The following is an 18,199-nucleotide window of genomic DNA, read 5'->3' on the forward strand; positions in this document are numbered from 1 at the left end:
ATACTGTAAAGACAGCCGTGTTTCGTTGTGTTTAAAGTCAACAAATATTAATTTAATGTAAGGATAAAAAGCACTACTACACATTACTTTCATCAAGGGCAGAAGATCAGCCAGATGTTATTTTTGATCATCATTTTAAATGACAAGAGGGCCAATGTGGGTAGAAGCTGAATTAATGGATTTGGGTTAATTCAAAGACAACAGATATTCAATAACCACTTCACAGCACGCACTGCATTTAGAAAATTTATTCATATATATTCATTCATACAGTTATGTATGATATATTATATATAAATCTATGCATACTGCAATCCTTTCACCAAGGAGAACAGAACTACATTAGCAATGTTAACACAATGACAGGAGCTCTGGATATTATAGACCAGACATTCTGAATTCTTCAACAGGAAACAAAATGACAGCATTACAAAAACAGCTGAACACCAGCAACTCAAGTCACTTCAACTCATTTCCTTAAATTACAATCACTTCAGTGATATTACAATCATTTTATGAAGAATAGTCCTATTTAGTTTAACTATACTGAGCTACAGTTTATACAGTTCTGAAAAGAGAAATGTTTATTCAAGCAAGCGGGAGTTGCTGGTGAATACAAGACAAGGTTTTCTCTGTCGTCCAGTGTCTGACAACATCAAGTGTCTAAGTGGGAAACTCAACATGACCTGGAACAAGTAGGACAGGAGACACTGGAATCTCAGAAATACGTTTTCCTTTTTTTTAAGGAATAAAATAACCTAAGAGAAGGGAAAACATATCTTCCACATGCTGAAACAAGTCCAGACTTCAATTCCACCAGTACAGTGTTTCTCCATTTCCATTGATAGCAAAGCAATCATTTAAAACACTTCATTTGTCACAATGCCCAGATAATTTTCCAAAAATGACCCACAACTGATAAAAAAACAGCATTGCACATATACAACTGCAGGGAACAGCTTGAAATAAGACTTTTCTCTTTTGCTTCCCAGTTTCATTCAAATTAAACAACATTCTCTTGTGACCAAGTTTGGAAATCTAGGACTTCAAGCAACTTTGCTTCCATGTTCCTCTCACTGTCATCTTCCTTTTTGTTTTTATGGAGGTTTCTACCTCAGCAGTTTCTGGGGGGTTTTATGTATACAACTTCCCCCTTATCACAAGCACCTTTTCAGATGAATGTGTGCCACTGAAACAAATGTACAAGTTTCTCTACTCCTCACTATACAGCTCAAATCAAAAAGCAGTCACATATTGCACTATGAATGCAAAAATACCAGTCTACATTATACAGAAAAGTGCTTCTAATGTTTGTACAGTTGCAAACATACAGGATGCTACACACAAACACAAGAAACGTGTACATCAATTGGTGTGTCTGTATGTATGCATTACCATCACACAGGCAGTTACGGCCCCTACAGTACAGTACAAAAACATTTTATGGTCTTCTTTCCTCTGTGTGTCAGGTTTGAGCTTTAGTTCAGTAAGCCTCATGGGAGAAATGTGAAGGTGCAGGTGGGGCTGTTTGGGAGGTGAGGCCAGACCTGAAGGCCCCATGGACCATAAGCTCTGCTCACACACCCTACAGTTTGTGTTGGGAGGGGGGAGGGGGGTGATCAAGTACTAGAGGAAACTTCAGGAATGGACCTTGAATGCCAGCAGCTGCTCAGAGTGCATGTTGTTAAGTGAGCGAAGGTCAGGCAGTTTGAGCAGCAGTTTGGTGAAGATGGCCGACTCGTTGGGATGGTTCTTGGTGATGAGGCTTCGCAGGGCACGGATCAGTGTCTCCTGTAGGGCCTCCACTGAGTTCACATTCTCGATGCCAGAACGATCTGCAACAACGTACAGCAGTGGTCTGTGTTAGCAAACAGTAGTGTACAGTCAGGTTATATTCACGATTGGTATCCAGTATTGTGCCGGCTGTGAGACTTCGGCAGTACTAAATGGAAGACAAATAACAAAATGGGCTTGGTAAAACAAAGTTCCAAAAAAACCCACCAGCAGAGACCAGAACCACAGCAGTAAACAGGCTCATCTCCTCCTCGCTGAGGCATAGGTTCATGAGCTTCTCACTGAAATCAAACATGGAGTTGAGGAGGTCGCCAGCCCCCATGGCCTTTAGAGTGTCCACACTGTATTTCTTCCCACCCAGAAAGGTGACGGTGCGGTTTTTCACATCGAAGAGAGAAGCAAAGCGAACTACCAACACCTGTGGAACACCAGCACTGCTTTGTCAGTGTCTGATAAGTGCTGTTGGATTCTGAACCTCCTATAAAAACTGAGAAATATACGTGGTACGTGGCTTCAGAAAATATAGTGTACCTCAAAGGTGCCAGCCTTCAGCAGGCTGACCTGGTCGTGCTGGGACAGGTCTCTGAAGCCTGGGATCTTCTTGGCAAACTCCACTACCTCTCTGACGGCAGGGGTAAAGCTGTGGGAGAACTCCTCCCACACCTCATGGCCTGATTTCTGAGGGTCCACATGAGGAGACATGTTCATCGGACAAACCTGAGGACAGGACAGGACAGAAGAATATAATACTGTCTCTATAAACAGACTGCTTATCTATAGACACTTGCAACTGATTCAGAAGAGTTTCAAAAGCAGAAAAAGAAATCTCTGACCTGTTTCAGGTGTTAGGAACTCACCAGAGTGGTTGTGTTTTTATTTTGTTATTTCTGTCTATCGTTATTTTATTACTCAATTCTGTTTATTGTTATTTTGTTTAATTCATGTAACTATTTTAATTTGTTTTATTTTCCTTCACATTATCAGCCACTAGTGTCATGTATTTTAGTCCACTTAGTTTAAAGCTCAACTGGCCCAGACTGGCTTCTTTTTTTAGCTCACCAGATGCATCCTGTTGCCTCCTCTCCACAGGGGGCCACTGTAGGCTCCATTGGTGGAGCTGGAGAGAGCTGGAGCTCTCAAGGCTCGGTGTGTGTAGGCTGGACAGTGGCTGGAACTACTCCTCGGCAGTCTGAAGGGGCAGTGGTTGAGGGTGCTGTCCTCTGGACCCTGAGGGCCCAGGCTAGAGGAGGTTTCTTGCGGTGCCATGGTGACTAGGTTGTTGTGGTTGTTCCAGGTATCCTGCTGCTTCTCTGTCTGTTGCTTAGTGGTGCTTTGGCCAGAGCTGCCATTCGGGGCCTCAGGTGTCATACTGCTCTGCTCCTGGTTGTACATGAAGGTCTCCTGGTGGGCCCTGGTCACAGAGCCAATCACCTCCTCCTCCCCACTGTCTGATGCACTAGGTGAGGCCGAACTGGGGCTGGTGTCCATTGACACAGTGGGCTCACGGTCAGAGCTAGATTCTGACTGGCTGGAGTGTGGTGAGGAGGATGGAGAGCAGGAGGGTGCAGGGCCGGTGTCCTCAGACAGAGGTTCTGCATTACTGGCCGGCAGTGGTTTGTCAGTAGGGAGCATCTGGCTGCTGTGCAGCTGGCTGTTCATCATGTTGTTCATGGCACTCTGCATCTCCAGAAGCATGCGCTGTTTTTCCCGCTTAGGGATTCGTCCAAAACGCACAGCTGAACAGTGATGAGAATTCTTTTAGAGGCATTCACCAGTATAATTTTACAGTGTACATTAAACAGTCAAAGAGCATTGTGGCCCTTGTTTATTCTATAGTAGTGCAATTAAGACATCCCACCCCCTAATTCCCCTACTCTCTCACACTGAGCTGGGTTAGTTTGCTTTAACCTCTTACGACCTGCCATCCACATACATGAACATCACAGACAAAAAGGACATTCCTAGTTTGGGTAGTAGTTTTGGAGCATTACAAAAAATCAATAACAAAACATAAGCACATCGTCAAGGTTTTTAGATATGTTGCATGATTTGTTTTTCCATATCCATGTTCAGAAGTTGAGACAATTATACATGCAACAGTGACAATGAGAAATGTTGAAGACAGTGTTCAGGCCGGAAAAAAAAGAGATATTCTGTTGTGTTCAATATCAAATAAATTTTAAAACTTGCAAAAAATATTCAGAAATAGTCAAATTCATTATATAAAAACCCAAACAAATTTAAATTTTGCCCATAATCTCATTGTTATAACATTTGTTATTACTCTGCCATTTTCCACAATAGTTTAAAATGTATTTAACAATATATTAATTTGTTTCAAAATTTTAAATGTTTTGAAATATACTGCATAATTTCATGTTTTTATAATAAATTTAAAACGTCCTTAAAGTTTTTCGCCACAATACCGAATCAGTAATTATTGAGACACATTTAAGGAACAATTTACTAAGTAGCTGTACTTGTAACATATAATGTAACACCACTATATTCTTCGTGTTAAAGTATCAGTCAGAGCAATCTACCATTTGCTAACTGCACTGTAAAGTCACTTACCCATATGTCGATATTTTTCAGCATATTAATGCTATGTGCTGTATATAAATGTATAATAAAATCTATAGTCATGAATTAGTCAATTTTACTACTTAGTATAAATTATCTCTGCTAATTCACGCAGCACTCATGAAAGACAGCTAAGTGATTCCAACTCTTGAGACTGAGTCAGTGAGCAGTGCTGTGATAAGGCAGACAGTAATCCCAGCAGGTACTCACAGTCTCTGGACATCCCCACCATCAGGCATTTCTTGAAGCGGCACTGCTGGCAGCGGTTCCTGTTGATCCTCATGATAGGGCAACTCTCATTCTTAAGGCACTTCTTATACTGGATATTTTGCTGGATGCTCCTCCTGAAGAAGCCCTGTGTGTGCACACAGACAGCACAGTGAGATAACATACACAACAAAGGGAGAGGAGTGAGGCTCTAACTGTGTGTACATTCTTGAGACTAGATCAAGAGAGAGGTGATATAAAGCAAATGCTGATATTTTGCCAAAATGTACACTTCGTAATGTAACCGTCCTTATGTCCAGTAGCACCAAAATGATTTGTTTCCTGCAATATTGGTCAACCAACATTTGAATCTGAACTGTGTGTCTGTGCATGTGCTTCTCCTCTAAGGCATGCTGTGCTGTGTTTGTCACTGTACACTGCTCCCCGCTGTTAACTAGGCCACGAAGCAATGTGAAGTATGAGGGGCAGCTGATATGAATATGGTGAGAGTGAACTAGTTTCACAGAGTCTCAAGTTGTCGCTGTGCAGATGGCTATGCCTGTGGTGACCCACTTCAACTCCACCAGCCAAAGCCGCAGTAAAAATGTTTGCTTCAGTGTCTGCAGCACGCTTTGTGTGCATGTGTGAGAGAGAGTGTGCAGGCGGTCTTGTTTCAGAGTGCTGCCCTCACCTTGCAGCCCTCGCAGGCATGAACGCCATAGTGGAAACCAGACGCCACATCACCACAGACCTTACAGAGCAGCACCAGGCCGTTGATTTCTGATTGATACAAAAATACATTCTTATAGCTCATCTGGAAGAGGAACATGTCAGCATGAGTTTACATGCTGGCATTACTACAGATCATTTCCTAAAGTGAAACAGAAGACTAACTTATTTAGAATGCAGACTTCCTATCCCCATGCCTGGCTAAAACAGATTTTATTATTTTTTTGATATTTTTCCAGCTGATCCTACTATTTTAACACTGTATACTTAGTATTACAAAAAGATCAGAATTTATGAGCTTTGAAACAAAAATTTACTATATCACTTACATAAACACAATAATTCAGACATAAAGAAGTGGTGAAACAGAATTTCACATATCAAAGTGTAATGAATTTTTATATATATGCTTTGTTTTGGGGGAATTTCAAGTGTGAACGTATGTATGCATCTTGTGAAAATATTTCATTATAGCCTGTAGTTTCACTCTTCTTTGCTGGCCATTATAAAAACTATTTGTAGGGACTTGGAAGACATATAACAATGTTCTGAGATCAGTTTATACATTCAGGAATAATTTTATACAGAAATTAGCTGAAACCAGTGACCTAAAATTTCAATATCAACATAATATTTATTTACACTGCCAAATGAACCTTCGGTTTTGTTCCCACCTCCTTCCTCCAGTTTATTATTTACACTCTCATTTGTTTTTTCTTTTTTTTTTTTTTTGCTGTATGGCTATTTCTGACTCATGCAGCATCAGTCTCTACTGGAAAACCTACTTCATTAAACCTGCATCAGTGTTTCCCACAGGTCTGAAATATACTTGCAGTGGTAGCCAGCAGAACAAGCCAGCATTACCTGCCCACACAAAACTAGTCTACTACATCCAACAAACCACAAACACATGTGACCTCTAACACAATACTTTGATTTATTGATTATTTCTATTAATTTCACATTTCCAAATTACTTAACAATTTTGGAAAATAATCTTAATTGTGATTTTTTTTAACCAAAATTATAATGTAATTATTTTATATGTTTTTATATTTTGTATTATTTAACAAACGAGCAATAAATATTACCAACAGAATATTAGATAAACACAAACTGTCCATTCCTGTAAGCCAGGCCTATATGTTATGATGAAAATAGGTGATGCATGAATTGATATGAATGACATTTTTATTAAAGTACTTCAATCACAGTAGCATTAATGCCTGATTTGTTGAACTACCAGCCTTGTAAACATAAGCCTCGAAGTCTTCATTAATGAAATGCACTGTGATACTCTGATAGGGCTCCGCTGTAGAGCCTGACCACATGTCAAAAACTCTGTTCAGCTCCACTGTGACTCTCTGCCTGAATTTCTCATGTAGCTCCGACATGGGAACCACAGGCCAATTTAAATTATGTTCATATGGAGTTACACTTTAAAACATTTCGGTCAGTGATCCCTGTGAAGTGGTATTTGGCTTATTGGACACGCTGGTGGTTGGCATTTTAGCCATGCAACTATCGGACATGGCCTTGTGGTGCTTTTTAAGTGCTGATACAGGTTAGTAGTGTTGTTCTGTGAGGCAGCAATAGGAGCATAGTTCTGCACAATACCTAATGTTGAGCTTTTTTTAAAGCCAAAATAGTTCCACTGAACTGATATACTGTTTAACACTGAAGATTCCACAGTGTCAGGTTGTGTCGAGCCTGAGGGCACTGTATATCAGGTCAAGGAACAGTGTAAGTTGATGCTGCCTCTACTGATTGCTACTCTAACCTGTGTGTAACCATAGCCTTTGCAGTTAAAAAATCTTGTTTTATCCTATTCCGATTTTATCGCAGTTCCAATTTATTGTTCCCTACCTACTACTGCTCCCCTCCATCTCCTTATATACTACATTACATGTAGTCTTGTAATGTTAGCTAACGGCACAGCATAGTTGCCATTTTATTTAACTGAATTACAAGCTACTAGCAAATTCAGAGAACAATTAAAGAGTGAGAAAAGGAGTTACTGTACCTGGCCTGTGTAGTAATGTCCACCACGCCATGTCAGAGAACATTTCTCTGTATGCTCTTTCACTCACTCACTGAGCTCATTCTTGTTATGGATGCATGTGTTGCCTTTACTGCTGCTCTCACAGCAGCAGCACTAACAGACACAGGAGCGGTAGAGTGAAAGGGAACAGTCCTACTGGTTAATCGGTCATGGACGGTATCATTCTCTCGCACAGACTTTAAAGAAGGGTGGGCAAATAATTTGGGCCACCTGCACTATATGTGTGGGAAACACTGTGCGTTCTCACATTTACTGACTGGTTACATCAAAAGTAGTAATGAGAATGTTTTAATTTTCCCATGGTGCACTGGTATAAATCTATACACTGAGCTTCTGAGAACGCGCCAACAGATTGTTTGTCTTACTTGTGATGCCACACTTTGCAGAGGAGGAAGAGCGTCCATTTTTGGGAGTCCCTGGAAGGATCTGGCCACCAGCAGGGAGTGCAGGGTCAGCCGGCTGACCCAGCTGGCGGCGGCTGGGTGAGTTGCCGTGGGGTGGGGAGGACGACTGGTAGCTGCCGTTGGAGGAGTCGCTGTGGCAGGACTCCGGGCTGGAGGCAGAGCTGGATGAGCTAATGTAGGCTATCACACCTCCTGGTGTAAGATGGCAAAGAGAAAATGGGGCATGATAACAGAGACTGCAGCACCATTTTAACACTGCAGAGCTTTGGACAAAGATCATCCTGATGGTAGTGGCGCTGTGTATTTTTATTACTGTTCAAAAACAGATCATGGAATTTCTGTGAAAACCAAAATTAAAAAATTGCACTAATCCTTTTATCTCACTGTATTTTCTACTGTAGTAATAAGTTGCTACAAAAATCAAACTTCTTTTTAATCTCCAGTCAATTAAATACTATGAGATAATCCTTTAATTTTCTGTTTATGGTCACATTTCTGTAGATGGTCTTTCTTTCTTTTTCTTTTGTTCAGTCATGGTGGCCCTGCTCATGCTAACTTTTCTCTCTCATATAAAACTGGAACGATCACCGGCTCAGATGATTTCGCTGTCAGTCCAATAATCTTAACATAAAGATTATGAGTCGACAACAGCTTCCTCAGCATGTAGGAACCAAACACACAGCCTGCTGCTGCAGCTGAGCTGTTTTTTCCCCCATCAACATAGGCTGACCTGATTTCATCCCCTGCCATTCTCAATGATTAGGTAACAGCCATTACATAATGTCAGCTTCACAAAGGTGTGGAGTAGGTAGTCGGACCCATCCCTGTACCCATTCACATAGACGGGCTCCATAACTAATAGGTCTGTTTTATTTAATATGTCAACACATGGAGCTACAGTTATAACTGCTATATTTCACATTTCTACACTTTTTAGTAAATATTTCTAATTCACAGTAGAACTGACAATAATGACTGTGAAGATTATTGACTGTGTCAATATTTTTCACAAATAATCAATGTGTTTGATAGGACAGGACACTGGAACACAAGCATAAAAAACCGAGACAAAAATATGCATTTTCACAAGTAAACTAATTAAATGAAACCTTGTTTCGTTTTTATGAGAAAGTGGTCAAATTTGGTCTCACCTTGTCAGAGCTACAAGACTGAAATCAGAAAATGAATTCTGAGAAGCCTGATGATCTACTTAAACCAAATTCTTAATTAACAAAAATAAAACATGTGTCCTTTTCATTTTGTAGGAAATGTTACACACATTCACATGAAGTTTCAACCCATATAAACTAAACTGGATATTGTTTCTAGAATTTTTTTAACCCAACTCCCTGGACAGCTCCATTTTATATCCAACGAACATTGCGTATCCCATGGGCATTAAATGCGCCATACCACGCCCCCACGTGGCAGCAAGCATGTTGTTTCCCCAGGGAAACTGGGTCATCGCGAGCTGCGGCGAACTGCCTCACGTGTTTCCGCGGCCAGACCACACACCTTCTTGCCGGGAGAAATTATGCAATGCACACGTCACTGCGCCGCTCGGCCAATGAGCGGTGACGTACGGAGAGCGTAAACACAGGCGCACATGGCTAGGCTGACGGGTCCATGTGAGGGGAGAAGACTGCAGTGCCGCTGAGGCCAAGTGCCTGGGCGATAAAGAGGGCCCAGTGGCACTCCTAACCCAGTTTAATATTAACACAACAGCGTCCGCTGTCAGGGCTTCGTCTGAACACAGCGGGTTAAAGCTCAAAGACAAGCAGCTGCCCTCCTTATGTCTGTGACCGAGTTAGGTAAAGGCTGGATGTGAACATGCTGAGCCCACCGCTACAAGCTACGGCTGTCTGTTTAAAATACACTCACCGGCTTTGGTCGACTCCATGTCCTTTGAGTTCGGGGGTTTCCTCCTCTGCTACCTCAGTGCTGAAGCCGTGTTTCTGTCTGAGTGTTCAGCAACTGACAAGTCGCTGATTGATCCCGGCTGAGAAACTAGCTGCAAAACCACATTCACCTGAACGTCGCTCGAACCCGATATGAAGCTACGCTCGGTCGTCGGTGACAATCAAGACTAGATATCGGCAAAAATTCACATATCAAGCCGAAGCTGGGAGTTTTTCTGACTGCTTTAAACGAGGCAGACAGGGTAGCTTTGCCCTGGTGCTCGCTTCTTTCTAGCTCAGAAGAAAAGCGCTGCTCGTCTGGTTTCAGACTGTTCAGTTACATCAAGAAAGACGCCGTAGTCCATTCAAAGAGAGACAGGAAAAACGCACGTCCAGTGGCGCTGCTCCTGCACTGACTGTTGCGAGTAGCGATCAGTGTGCAACCATGTGACCCAGTTCATCGGCTCCTCCCCCCCTTAGTCCTGCACTGGTGTCAATGTAACCCACTGACATACTTTCACCAGTCACAGTGAACAAAGACCACGGACCGTCCTGTGTCTGAAATAGACAAGCGCGTTGCAACACGCAGTCGTATAAATACGGTACAGGACCACTGTTTTCTGATTACACAAGGAATGTAAAGGAACATCACATCCGAAGAGATATTAGACAGGCGTTTGGAAACACATGCACCGTTTCTTCCTCCCATGGACTTTTAGATTCCAAGTGTATGTTTTCCTGCTTTAAAGTCACTCACTCCGTGGGTGCTCCTTTCTTTCACCCAGGGCTGCAGCCACACTGAGGTCAGGGGTCAGCTATTAAAATTTGATATTACTACAGTTAACTGTTAACTGATCACAGTAACTGTAGTTAACTTCAGGAACTCATTTAATGTGTTTTAGGTTTTTATTTCTCATTACTGTCCTGAGCATTCTCCACACACATATTTTTCATAACTATTATTCTGGCCAAGGGGAGGTCTGACTTATTTGCAAGGTTTCAACAGGTCCAGTAAGGATAACAACCTGAATAAAAGTAATGATGATTCAGAGAAAAACAGCTGTTGTTCCTAGAAGAAATATACATGAATAAATAAATGAATAATACACTGCACATCGTTTTTACAAGAGGACAAGAGGGGGCAGCTGCCCCCCCTGCTGTAGACTTTGTCCCACAGCTGCCTCCCCACCTCAGATCATCCCCCACACAGGTTTTGTTCCATTTGTCTATAATTAAGAATGTCTGGGAAGTGTTTATTTAAATCATGTAAGGATAAAGATATTATAAAAATATATTTGTGAATCTTTTATTCAGTGAAAGTACAAACTGAGCCCGGTTCTGCTGGAGGTTTTTTCTTCCATTAAAGGGAGTTTTTCCTCTCCACTGTCGCCAAGTGCTGCTCATAAGGGAATTGTTGGGTTTTTAGTTTTAGTTTTTGTAAAGTGCCTTGAGATGATTTGTATTGTGATTTGGCGCTATACAAATAAAATTGAATTGAACTGAATTGAATTGAAAGTAGAACTGTATTTTTACGGTATATAAGGACTCACATATATCGCCTTATTATGAAACCCTACCAAAACCTTTTGCCACCCCCTTCCCAATTACTAGATCTTCCACTGGTTTCAGTAGATTTAGTCAAATGCAACAAGCTAGCTGCTGCTTACTGGGGGTGTGAACTGTGTAGATGTCTATCTACGACATGATGAAATGTCAGGGAGCACCTCTGGGCGCTAGATCAGGGAATTGATTTTTTAAATCTATTGCTTTTAAATGGCTGTTTCAGCTGTTACTTTCTTTCTAATAGATTTTTTTTTCTACTTGCACTGTCATGTTCTTATTGTTATTAAATCTACTTACTAATGAGACAAGGCTACTATGACTACACAGTATATGAAAAGCTATATTTACACTGGTCTATGAATTTTGGAAAATTATAGACCTCTGCGTTACAATGTGCTAATTCCTACATATTTTAATTAGACGAATTAGAAAACAGGTGATGAAGGTGCTAGTTGGCTAAAGTTTTCAAAATATTTCACGATAAAGATTTATAATTATACACAGGTGAGTATATTTGCCTCAGGGAGGTGTCTGATGATCATGATGCCTCTTAATTTCTCGAAAAAGTACGGTACAGCTGACTACGGTACAGCAATGGGACCAACCCACCCACAATTCTGTCAGCAGCATAATCACACACACCCTCCTAATTTTGAAATATTATGATGCATTTTGACCTGAAGCAGTATCTTGGAAACTGGACACTCAGGACTTAATGTTCCTTTATTAGTGACCCAATTCTGGTAAAATTTAGCTACTTTCATTTTTGAGACTTTTCTCCTTGTAGACCAATGTTACCATGCAGTACAACAGAACAGGCACACTGTGGTCATTTCAATGGAATTAGGATAAATATAAAATAAGAAGATGAACCCTTTGTCCAAGAGTCCACCAAGTCCTGGATCAGTCCTCTGTACTGTACTCATCAGAGATGAGGATGACAACTGGAAGATAAGGCCGACAATTAGGTACACATTGAGCAGATATACAGTAACATTCCCATTCATTTAGAGTTGTATTTGTTCCAGCTGAATGAAGCTCAGTGCAGTGTTCCCTCGCTTCTGTTTTTATCTTTACTTTCTCCTGGGCAAAAATAACTGGATCGTTAACTGCTAAACACTCCACTGTGTTCACCAGCTAGTCTCTAAATGTGTCTCCACTGTTTGCTGCTGAGCAGGTAGTGCAGAATTGAAAAGAGCTGTCTGCTGCTTCAGGAAACAAGGTTGACAAAAGAGTTTGGGGCTTGAAACCCAAAACAAACAAGCTAAAAGATTCTAAAGGGGAACAGATGTGATACCCTGCATAGTAGCCTACACATAATCCCTTGATACACTTATGATTATTGCAACTTTAAATATTTGATATTTCATGCTTGGAAAGGTTACAAAATATTTAAAACGTAGTACATCATAAGGGGACATTTTAACAGTCCACCTAAGACTGACTAAACAAACAAAAATTTGTACCACACTCAAAGTTATCTACTCAGCCATAACAAGACATGCACACACACACATTACACACATACACAAAATTATTGCGGGGTTAACATGACACAAAAATGTTTCCTTCTCCAAACAGCAGGCGGAAGCTGGAAAAAGCTCTACTCAAAAATGTAGCCCCAGACTTCCCAAGACACTCACAGCTAATGTTTCCTACCATTGTTAATACAATGAAAGTTTTTAGGAGGAAGCGGACCCACATTTTACTATCCTGTCCCTCCACTCTTTTTGTGGGGGCGGTGGATGGTGATGTTAGAGACCAGGTCAAAATTTAATGGGGAAATAATAGAGACAGTCATGAGAGGGTCACTCCAGCCTTCAATGTTCTCCAATGATCCTTTCTGTCTGTGCGTCAGAGAAATGCTGTTTTAACTAAGGACTCCAGTATGTTGTCACTATTACACTATGAATTCATTTAGTAGTAGTTAATATAAGTTATTAAAATCACAGCTGGAGCAGCCATTCCAATTTTATTTGATTTGTATTAAGTTTTATCTATTTAGTTTTTCCACAAGACTGACATGTTTTCAAGCATTTTTAATACACCACCACCATAGTCATCTGGCCAATGCTAGTTGGAAGTGTTTTGATAACTTTCTAGCTTTCCCCTGCTCATGTAGGCATCATTTTCACATCCTTCCTCCCTCTGCTGCAGCAGGGATTTGTTGCAAATCAACAAAACATGTCATTTGCCCAGGGGTGGCTAAAACTATGCATGCAACTGTATGTTAGCCATATATTTGAAGTAGATTGTAATAGAATATATCATCTGTAATCAAACTTAAACCATTATCTCGTGTTTGAGTAAATTGTTTCTGAACTCATACGGCTTTCTAAATGAATAAAAAAATCTATTTTTTTTTTAATCCTTGAATAAAAATGCATTTGTGCAAATGATTCATTGGTTACAAAGAGAAAAATGGTCCAGACTGGGTTTCTTTAAGTGACAATTCGATGACACGAAGCCTGGAGGGAAATCTGCTAGTGGGTGAGGAATTTGTTACACTAAACATGGCTTTAAGGACAAACTCCCTAGCAAAGGAATGAGATGATTTAAAATGAACGCTGAGGATTTCGTGTGAGATTCACTGCTGTCTAGATTGGCTGAAAGTAGCTCAGTGTGACAGGGCACAGCATGTCCTAGTTGGACTTTTTCAAGAAAAAATAGAAATGTCACACTTCTGAGGTGATATTTCACTGTCATGGTTGAACTATGTGAACTCAATCTACTCAGAGTAAGATTTTAAATCTAGTAGTAATAGAAAACTCTGAAATGTAAAAAAAAAAAAAGTAATTATGTAATCAAACCATGGGACAGTCAGACTGGAGTGGAATTACTTAGCTGCGACTGCTTATTGCCTCCCAGACAGACTGACAAAGACATACCTAGTGTACTAGGAAAAATTTAGTGCACTTCAGGGCCACGAATACCTGCAGGCACTACACAGGGAATAAAAACTGCCAATATCTATTGGCAGTTTCTTTTCATTTACTACTTTATTGAGTTAACATAGTCCCAAAAGATGCTTATAACAGTGAAATATAATCACAGAGCTATTGCATGTCTAAATGTTTCTTCATGTTAACATTATCACAGAGGCCATTTGTACCAGCTTTGTCCTGCCAGGCACTGTAACGTTACACAAGTGAAACCACTTTCAGGGGTGTTGAGGTGCCACTTTAAAAATATCCACAAGTACTTCTTTAAATCAAAGCTTATAGAAGAATTATTCACGAAACATTCACTCACAGCAGCAGTATGAGATGTCCAACCTCCCCCAAAAACAAACCCTGTTTAAAGAGCTAATGTAACAACTGAATGACAGACACAGACGGGATTGTCACCATAAAAAGGGCTGTTTATTTGTTCAAATGTACAGACATGTGATGCACTCTAACGATAGCGGTGCAGCTGCAGGGTATTGCGCCTCTTCCAGGCTGCACGGCGAGAGCCTCCGATGGTCAGGTGGAACTTGTGGCCCTTACCCAGGCCACGGCTCTTCTTTCCTGCAGATGTCAGGCCACGCATCTCTCTGTGCTTGTGCACAGCCTTTGTGATCCATTGGGTGTCTGGGTTGCGTCTGATGGCCTTGTGGAAGGGGTCGATCAGAATTACCTCAAAGAATTTGTAGGTGGAGTCCTCACCCACCCAGTAGGAGTTCAGCACTCGCAGCGCTCCACAGTGCCGACCAGCACGCTCCTAGTTTAGGGAAAACAAAAAAAAAGCAAAGCTATATTGACTGAAGGATTCTCACCTGCTATCATAACGGAGGAGCATGTGTTCTTAATAGGAGACACCATAACTCCAGATAAGCTTCAGTGAAAATTGTCAGTGTCATGTGTGACATGTTCTGTCCTGATGAGAGCTGAACCAGACATTTACTGTTAACTCCATGGTCAAGGTAGCAGCTGCTGCTGACTTTGGTCTAATGGCAGCCACAACAGATGAAATGTGCAAGTCTTCACATCCAGCCTCATCAAAAACCACCACCATGAGCCATAGTGCAAAGGACTTCTAAAATGCATGGACTATCTCTGCTAAAATGCAGTGTTTTCTTGGATGGCTTCAGCAATAGAATGAGACATGTTCTTTCTGACTGAGGTCCACTGTAGCTACATGCATGTAACACCATCCACAAATACAAGAAAAGACTGTCTACCAATTGGGCTTTTAATACACACTGCAGGTAAGGTACAGCAATGGGTACTTTGACTTATTATAGCAGGTGTCACATTCAGATGCTTTCTGATTATCTCTGTATTATACTATAGATTGTTTATTGCCCAGTATGGACAACACCAACCTGGAACCATTACAAATAAAGCTGCTATTGACACAGTGTGTGCAAGCAAGCATCTGCTCTGACAGCTGTTTGTAGGGGACAGTGGGCTCTTCAGATGTGCCAGTACACAGCAGAAAGTCAGCCTCACCATAGCAGGAAAACAATATTGCTGTCTGACAAGTATTTACGATTCTGTCAAAACATCAGAATTATACTGATTTTATTTTGCATCTCTATATTTCATGTTTTCATCTGATTAACATCCAAGCCAAAGAGCTTCGGTTTATCATCACAACAAAAGCAGAAAATCATATTAAACTTAAGTCTTCCTTTTGCACTAGCTGCTGAGAGCATTTCAGTGCCAACTCTATATAGAGATATACAGTCAGGACCCTGTGTGTGCTATAGACAGGAGCTGACAAGGTGGGTGAGAAATGTGACAACAGAGCATTTGAAGGTGTACAAATATATGTGGAGAAGTAAACTGTGCTATTGAATGGCATCTTGAACACATCTTTAAACCAGTGTCACAGACATGTGATGGCATGAGCATCAGTAAGAACAGACCCCCCCTTTCCCAAACAAATCAAAAGATTTGAGACTTGTGGCAATTCATACGTTTTGCTGTTTTTACACTGAGCTGTCTTTTGCGTCCCTAATTCCGTGTCATATACACATATGCAATATAATGTGTAAAATCATGGTGTATTACACTGGGCTCATCACAGACATTGTCAAACTAGAAAAAAAAAAAAAACACTTTCTTTTGGCCTCAAAAGGAACCCTGGCCATTTATACTTGTGGAGCTCAGTGAAGTTGTGAAAGAGCTGCGATTTCTCACTAACTGCTCAAGGTAAGTTATGGATCAACCTCCTGTGGTATAAAACCTGCAAAAAATTGTCTGGTGTAACTCGAGTAAAATTCACAGCCTCAAAGCTTGCATGTGCTGTGATGCACAGGATATCTGACAGCATACAAGCAGTAAGCATCCTCTTAGCTCATGTCACTGTATAATGCATACACAGATGATTTTTACACAGTCAGGAGATTGATCCATAACTTAACTCTCACAGGAAGATACTCCAGCTCCTTGTAGCACACACAAGCTTTTTGTCAGTACCAGCTAGCAAAAGCTGTGGACACACCATCCATTTTCCCCCACTGTCACTTCCTCAACCCTGTGACCATCTTCGCTCTGATTAATTGATTCTCAGTGCATTTGGCTGTGTAATCGTTGCAAATTTTGCACTCCGGCTTACACTGAAACAATCACATTTTTGTAGGACTGTCAGAGCCAAGATCAGTACAACCACCTGACATTGTTGTGCTGGTAACAACAATGGTGACTTAATGTTGCCTTTATTTTTTTTGAAAATGTTATTATAACAGATATTTGGTCAGTTGTACATTAGACTTACATACTTCAAGGCAACAGAAATCTAATAAGGCCTATAAATAGTATTAGCTGGGGTGAAAATATGTGTACCTCAGCGATGGACTGCAAACTGCGGGCAAACTTGAGCTGGTTCACGCCATGGTGCACTGGCTTGCCATAGGTAGCACCCTTGGGCACAGGGCGTTTACGTCCTCCACGGCGCACACGGACACGGTAGATTACATAGCCTGTATGAATGACACAAACACATTGTTAGCAAAGCAGGTGGCGATGATGATGGCCTACCCATGACAGTACAGATGCTCTGGGCTCAGCACTCACCTTGCTTGGCCTTGTAACCGAGCCTACGGGCCTTGTCGGGTCTGGTGGGTCTAGGAGCACGGTGGAGGTTAGACAGCTGACGGTACTGCCAGCAACGAACTCGGAGCAAGAAGCGCATCACATCGGACTGCTTCTTGCGCCATAACTCCTGCATGTATCTGTACGCTCCCATTTTGACTTATCTGTGGGAAACAAACAGTCAGGATGCGACAAAGTAAGTCACTGTATACAGTCCTGAACATGCACTCAGCACCTGCAGCTGAAATACAGTCACTACTAACAACACTGTTTAGAGCATACTGGCACAGGTCACTTATGTGGCGCCTCACAGCCTACAGGGTCCCTCCAAACACAAACACAGACGCTGCTACTCTTTATAAAATCTATCCGCTGCCCTGTTCATTTGAAACCTGCGGCTGTCCTCTCACAGACGCATGGGCCCAAACCACTCGGACTCACTATATCTAAAGTAGCGAGGGCATTCAAAAGTGTTTCAAGAGAGCAGACTACACTTCTCTTCTGTGGCCTTCTTAACTATCTTTAACAAACCGGTAAAAAAAAACTGTACGGCGACAAAAAAACAAACAAATACAAGGCCTGTGGCTGTTACAGCTACAGCTAGCATGCTAATGTTAGCAGCATAGTTCGGCATTCCTCACAGCAAAGATTAAACAGGCCGCCCAGCTCCGTTTCAAATGGATTCAAACCTAAAATACTTCAAGTCACACAAACGCCAAGCCTGTGTGGTAACAGCGCATTAGCTGCCTACTTCAGGAGCATCGTCAGTGGTCAATGTTAGCGGACGGAGAGCATCTGAGCACCAAGTAAAACAGGGGTATAATCGACATTTCCAACAGCGCCAGTGCAAAAATGATCAGGGCGTAAAGCTCGTTAATGTGTGGCTAAACAGCGTCCTGACACTCACACACAGATGGATGCAGAAACAAGAGGATTTTA

At 41.4% G+C, this 18,199-nt stretch overlaps 2 protein-coding genes across 3 annotated transcripts; both read right to left on the bottom strand.

Annotated features, from left to right (window-relative positions):
- Nucleotides 1–233: 233 nt before the first annotated feature.
- nr1d2b (nuclear receptor subfamily 1, group D, member 2b) lies at nt 234–10,114 on the bottom strand. Of its 2 annotated transcripts, XM_026299694.2 has the most exons (8): nt 9,661–10,113; nt 7,741–7,971; nt 5,276–5,364; nt 4,588–4,732; nt 2,854–3,530; nt 2,326–2,511; nt 2,002–2,212; nt 234–1,835 (listed from the first exon to the last, which is right to left on the bottom strand). In XM_026299694.2, the coding sequence occupies exons 1-8, from the start codon at nt 9,677–9,679 to the stop codon at nt 1,639–1,641; spliced, it is 1,755 nt and encodes a 584-aa protein (XP_026155479.1). In that variant the 5' UTR covers nt 9,680–10,113; the 3' UTR covers nt 234–1,638. The 2 variants fall into 2 exon arrangements, with proteins under 2 accessions (XP_026155479.1, XP_026155480.1); XM_026299695.2 differs by lacking the exon at nt 2,002–2,212 and having other exon boundaries at nt 1,670–1,835; nt 9,661–10,114.
- Nucleotides 10,115–14,578: 4,464 nt separating this feature from the next.
- rpl15 (ribosomal protein L15) lies at nt 14,579–17,457 on the bottom strand. Its single transcript, XM_026300904.2, has 3 exons — nt 17,243–17,457; nt 17,012–17,148; nt 14,579–14,942 (listed from the first exon to the last, which is right to left on the bottom strand). The coding sequence occupies exons 1-3, from the start codon at nt 17,412–17,414 to the stop codon at nt 14,637–14,639; spliced, it is 615 nt and encodes a 204-aa protein (XP_026156689.1). The 5' UTR covers nt 17,415–17,457; the 3' UTR covers nt 14,579–14,636.
- Nucleotides 17,458–18,199: the final 742 nt, after the last annotated feature.

The sequence above is a fragment of the Mastacembelus armatus genome, chromosome 11 (assembly GCF_900324485.2).
Source record: "Mastacembelus armatus chromosome 11, fMasArm1.2, whole genome shotgun sequence".
Taxonomy (NCBI): Eukaryota; Metazoa; Chordata; class Actinopteri; order Synbranchiformes; family Mastacembelidae; genus Mastacembelus; species Mastacembelus armatus.

Bases quoted from the DNA above. Each gene is read 5' to 3' on its own strand.
- nr1d2b (XM_026299694.2), bottom strand. The intron at 4,733-5,275 runs GTGAGGGCAGCA...GTGCACACACAG, and splicing joins ATGCCTGCGAGGGCTGCAAG to GGCTTCTTCAGGAGGAGCAT. The intron at 2,213-2,325 runs GTACACTATATT...GGTGTTCCACAG, and splicing joins TGAAGGCTGGCACCTTTGAG to GTGTTGGTAGTTCGCTTTGC.
- rpl15 (XM_026300904.2), bottom strand. From the start codon at position 17,414: ATGGGAGCGTACAGATACATGCAGGAGTTATGGCGCAAGAAGCAGTCC. The intron at 17,149-17,242 runs GTGAGTGCTGAG...TCATTCATACAG, and splicing joins CGGTTACAAGGCCAAGCAAG to GCTATGTAATCTACCGTGTC. The intron at 14,943-17,011 runs GTACACATATTT...TCCCTAAACTAG, and splicing joins GTTTGCAGTCCATCGCTGAG to GAGCGTGCTGGTCGGCACTG.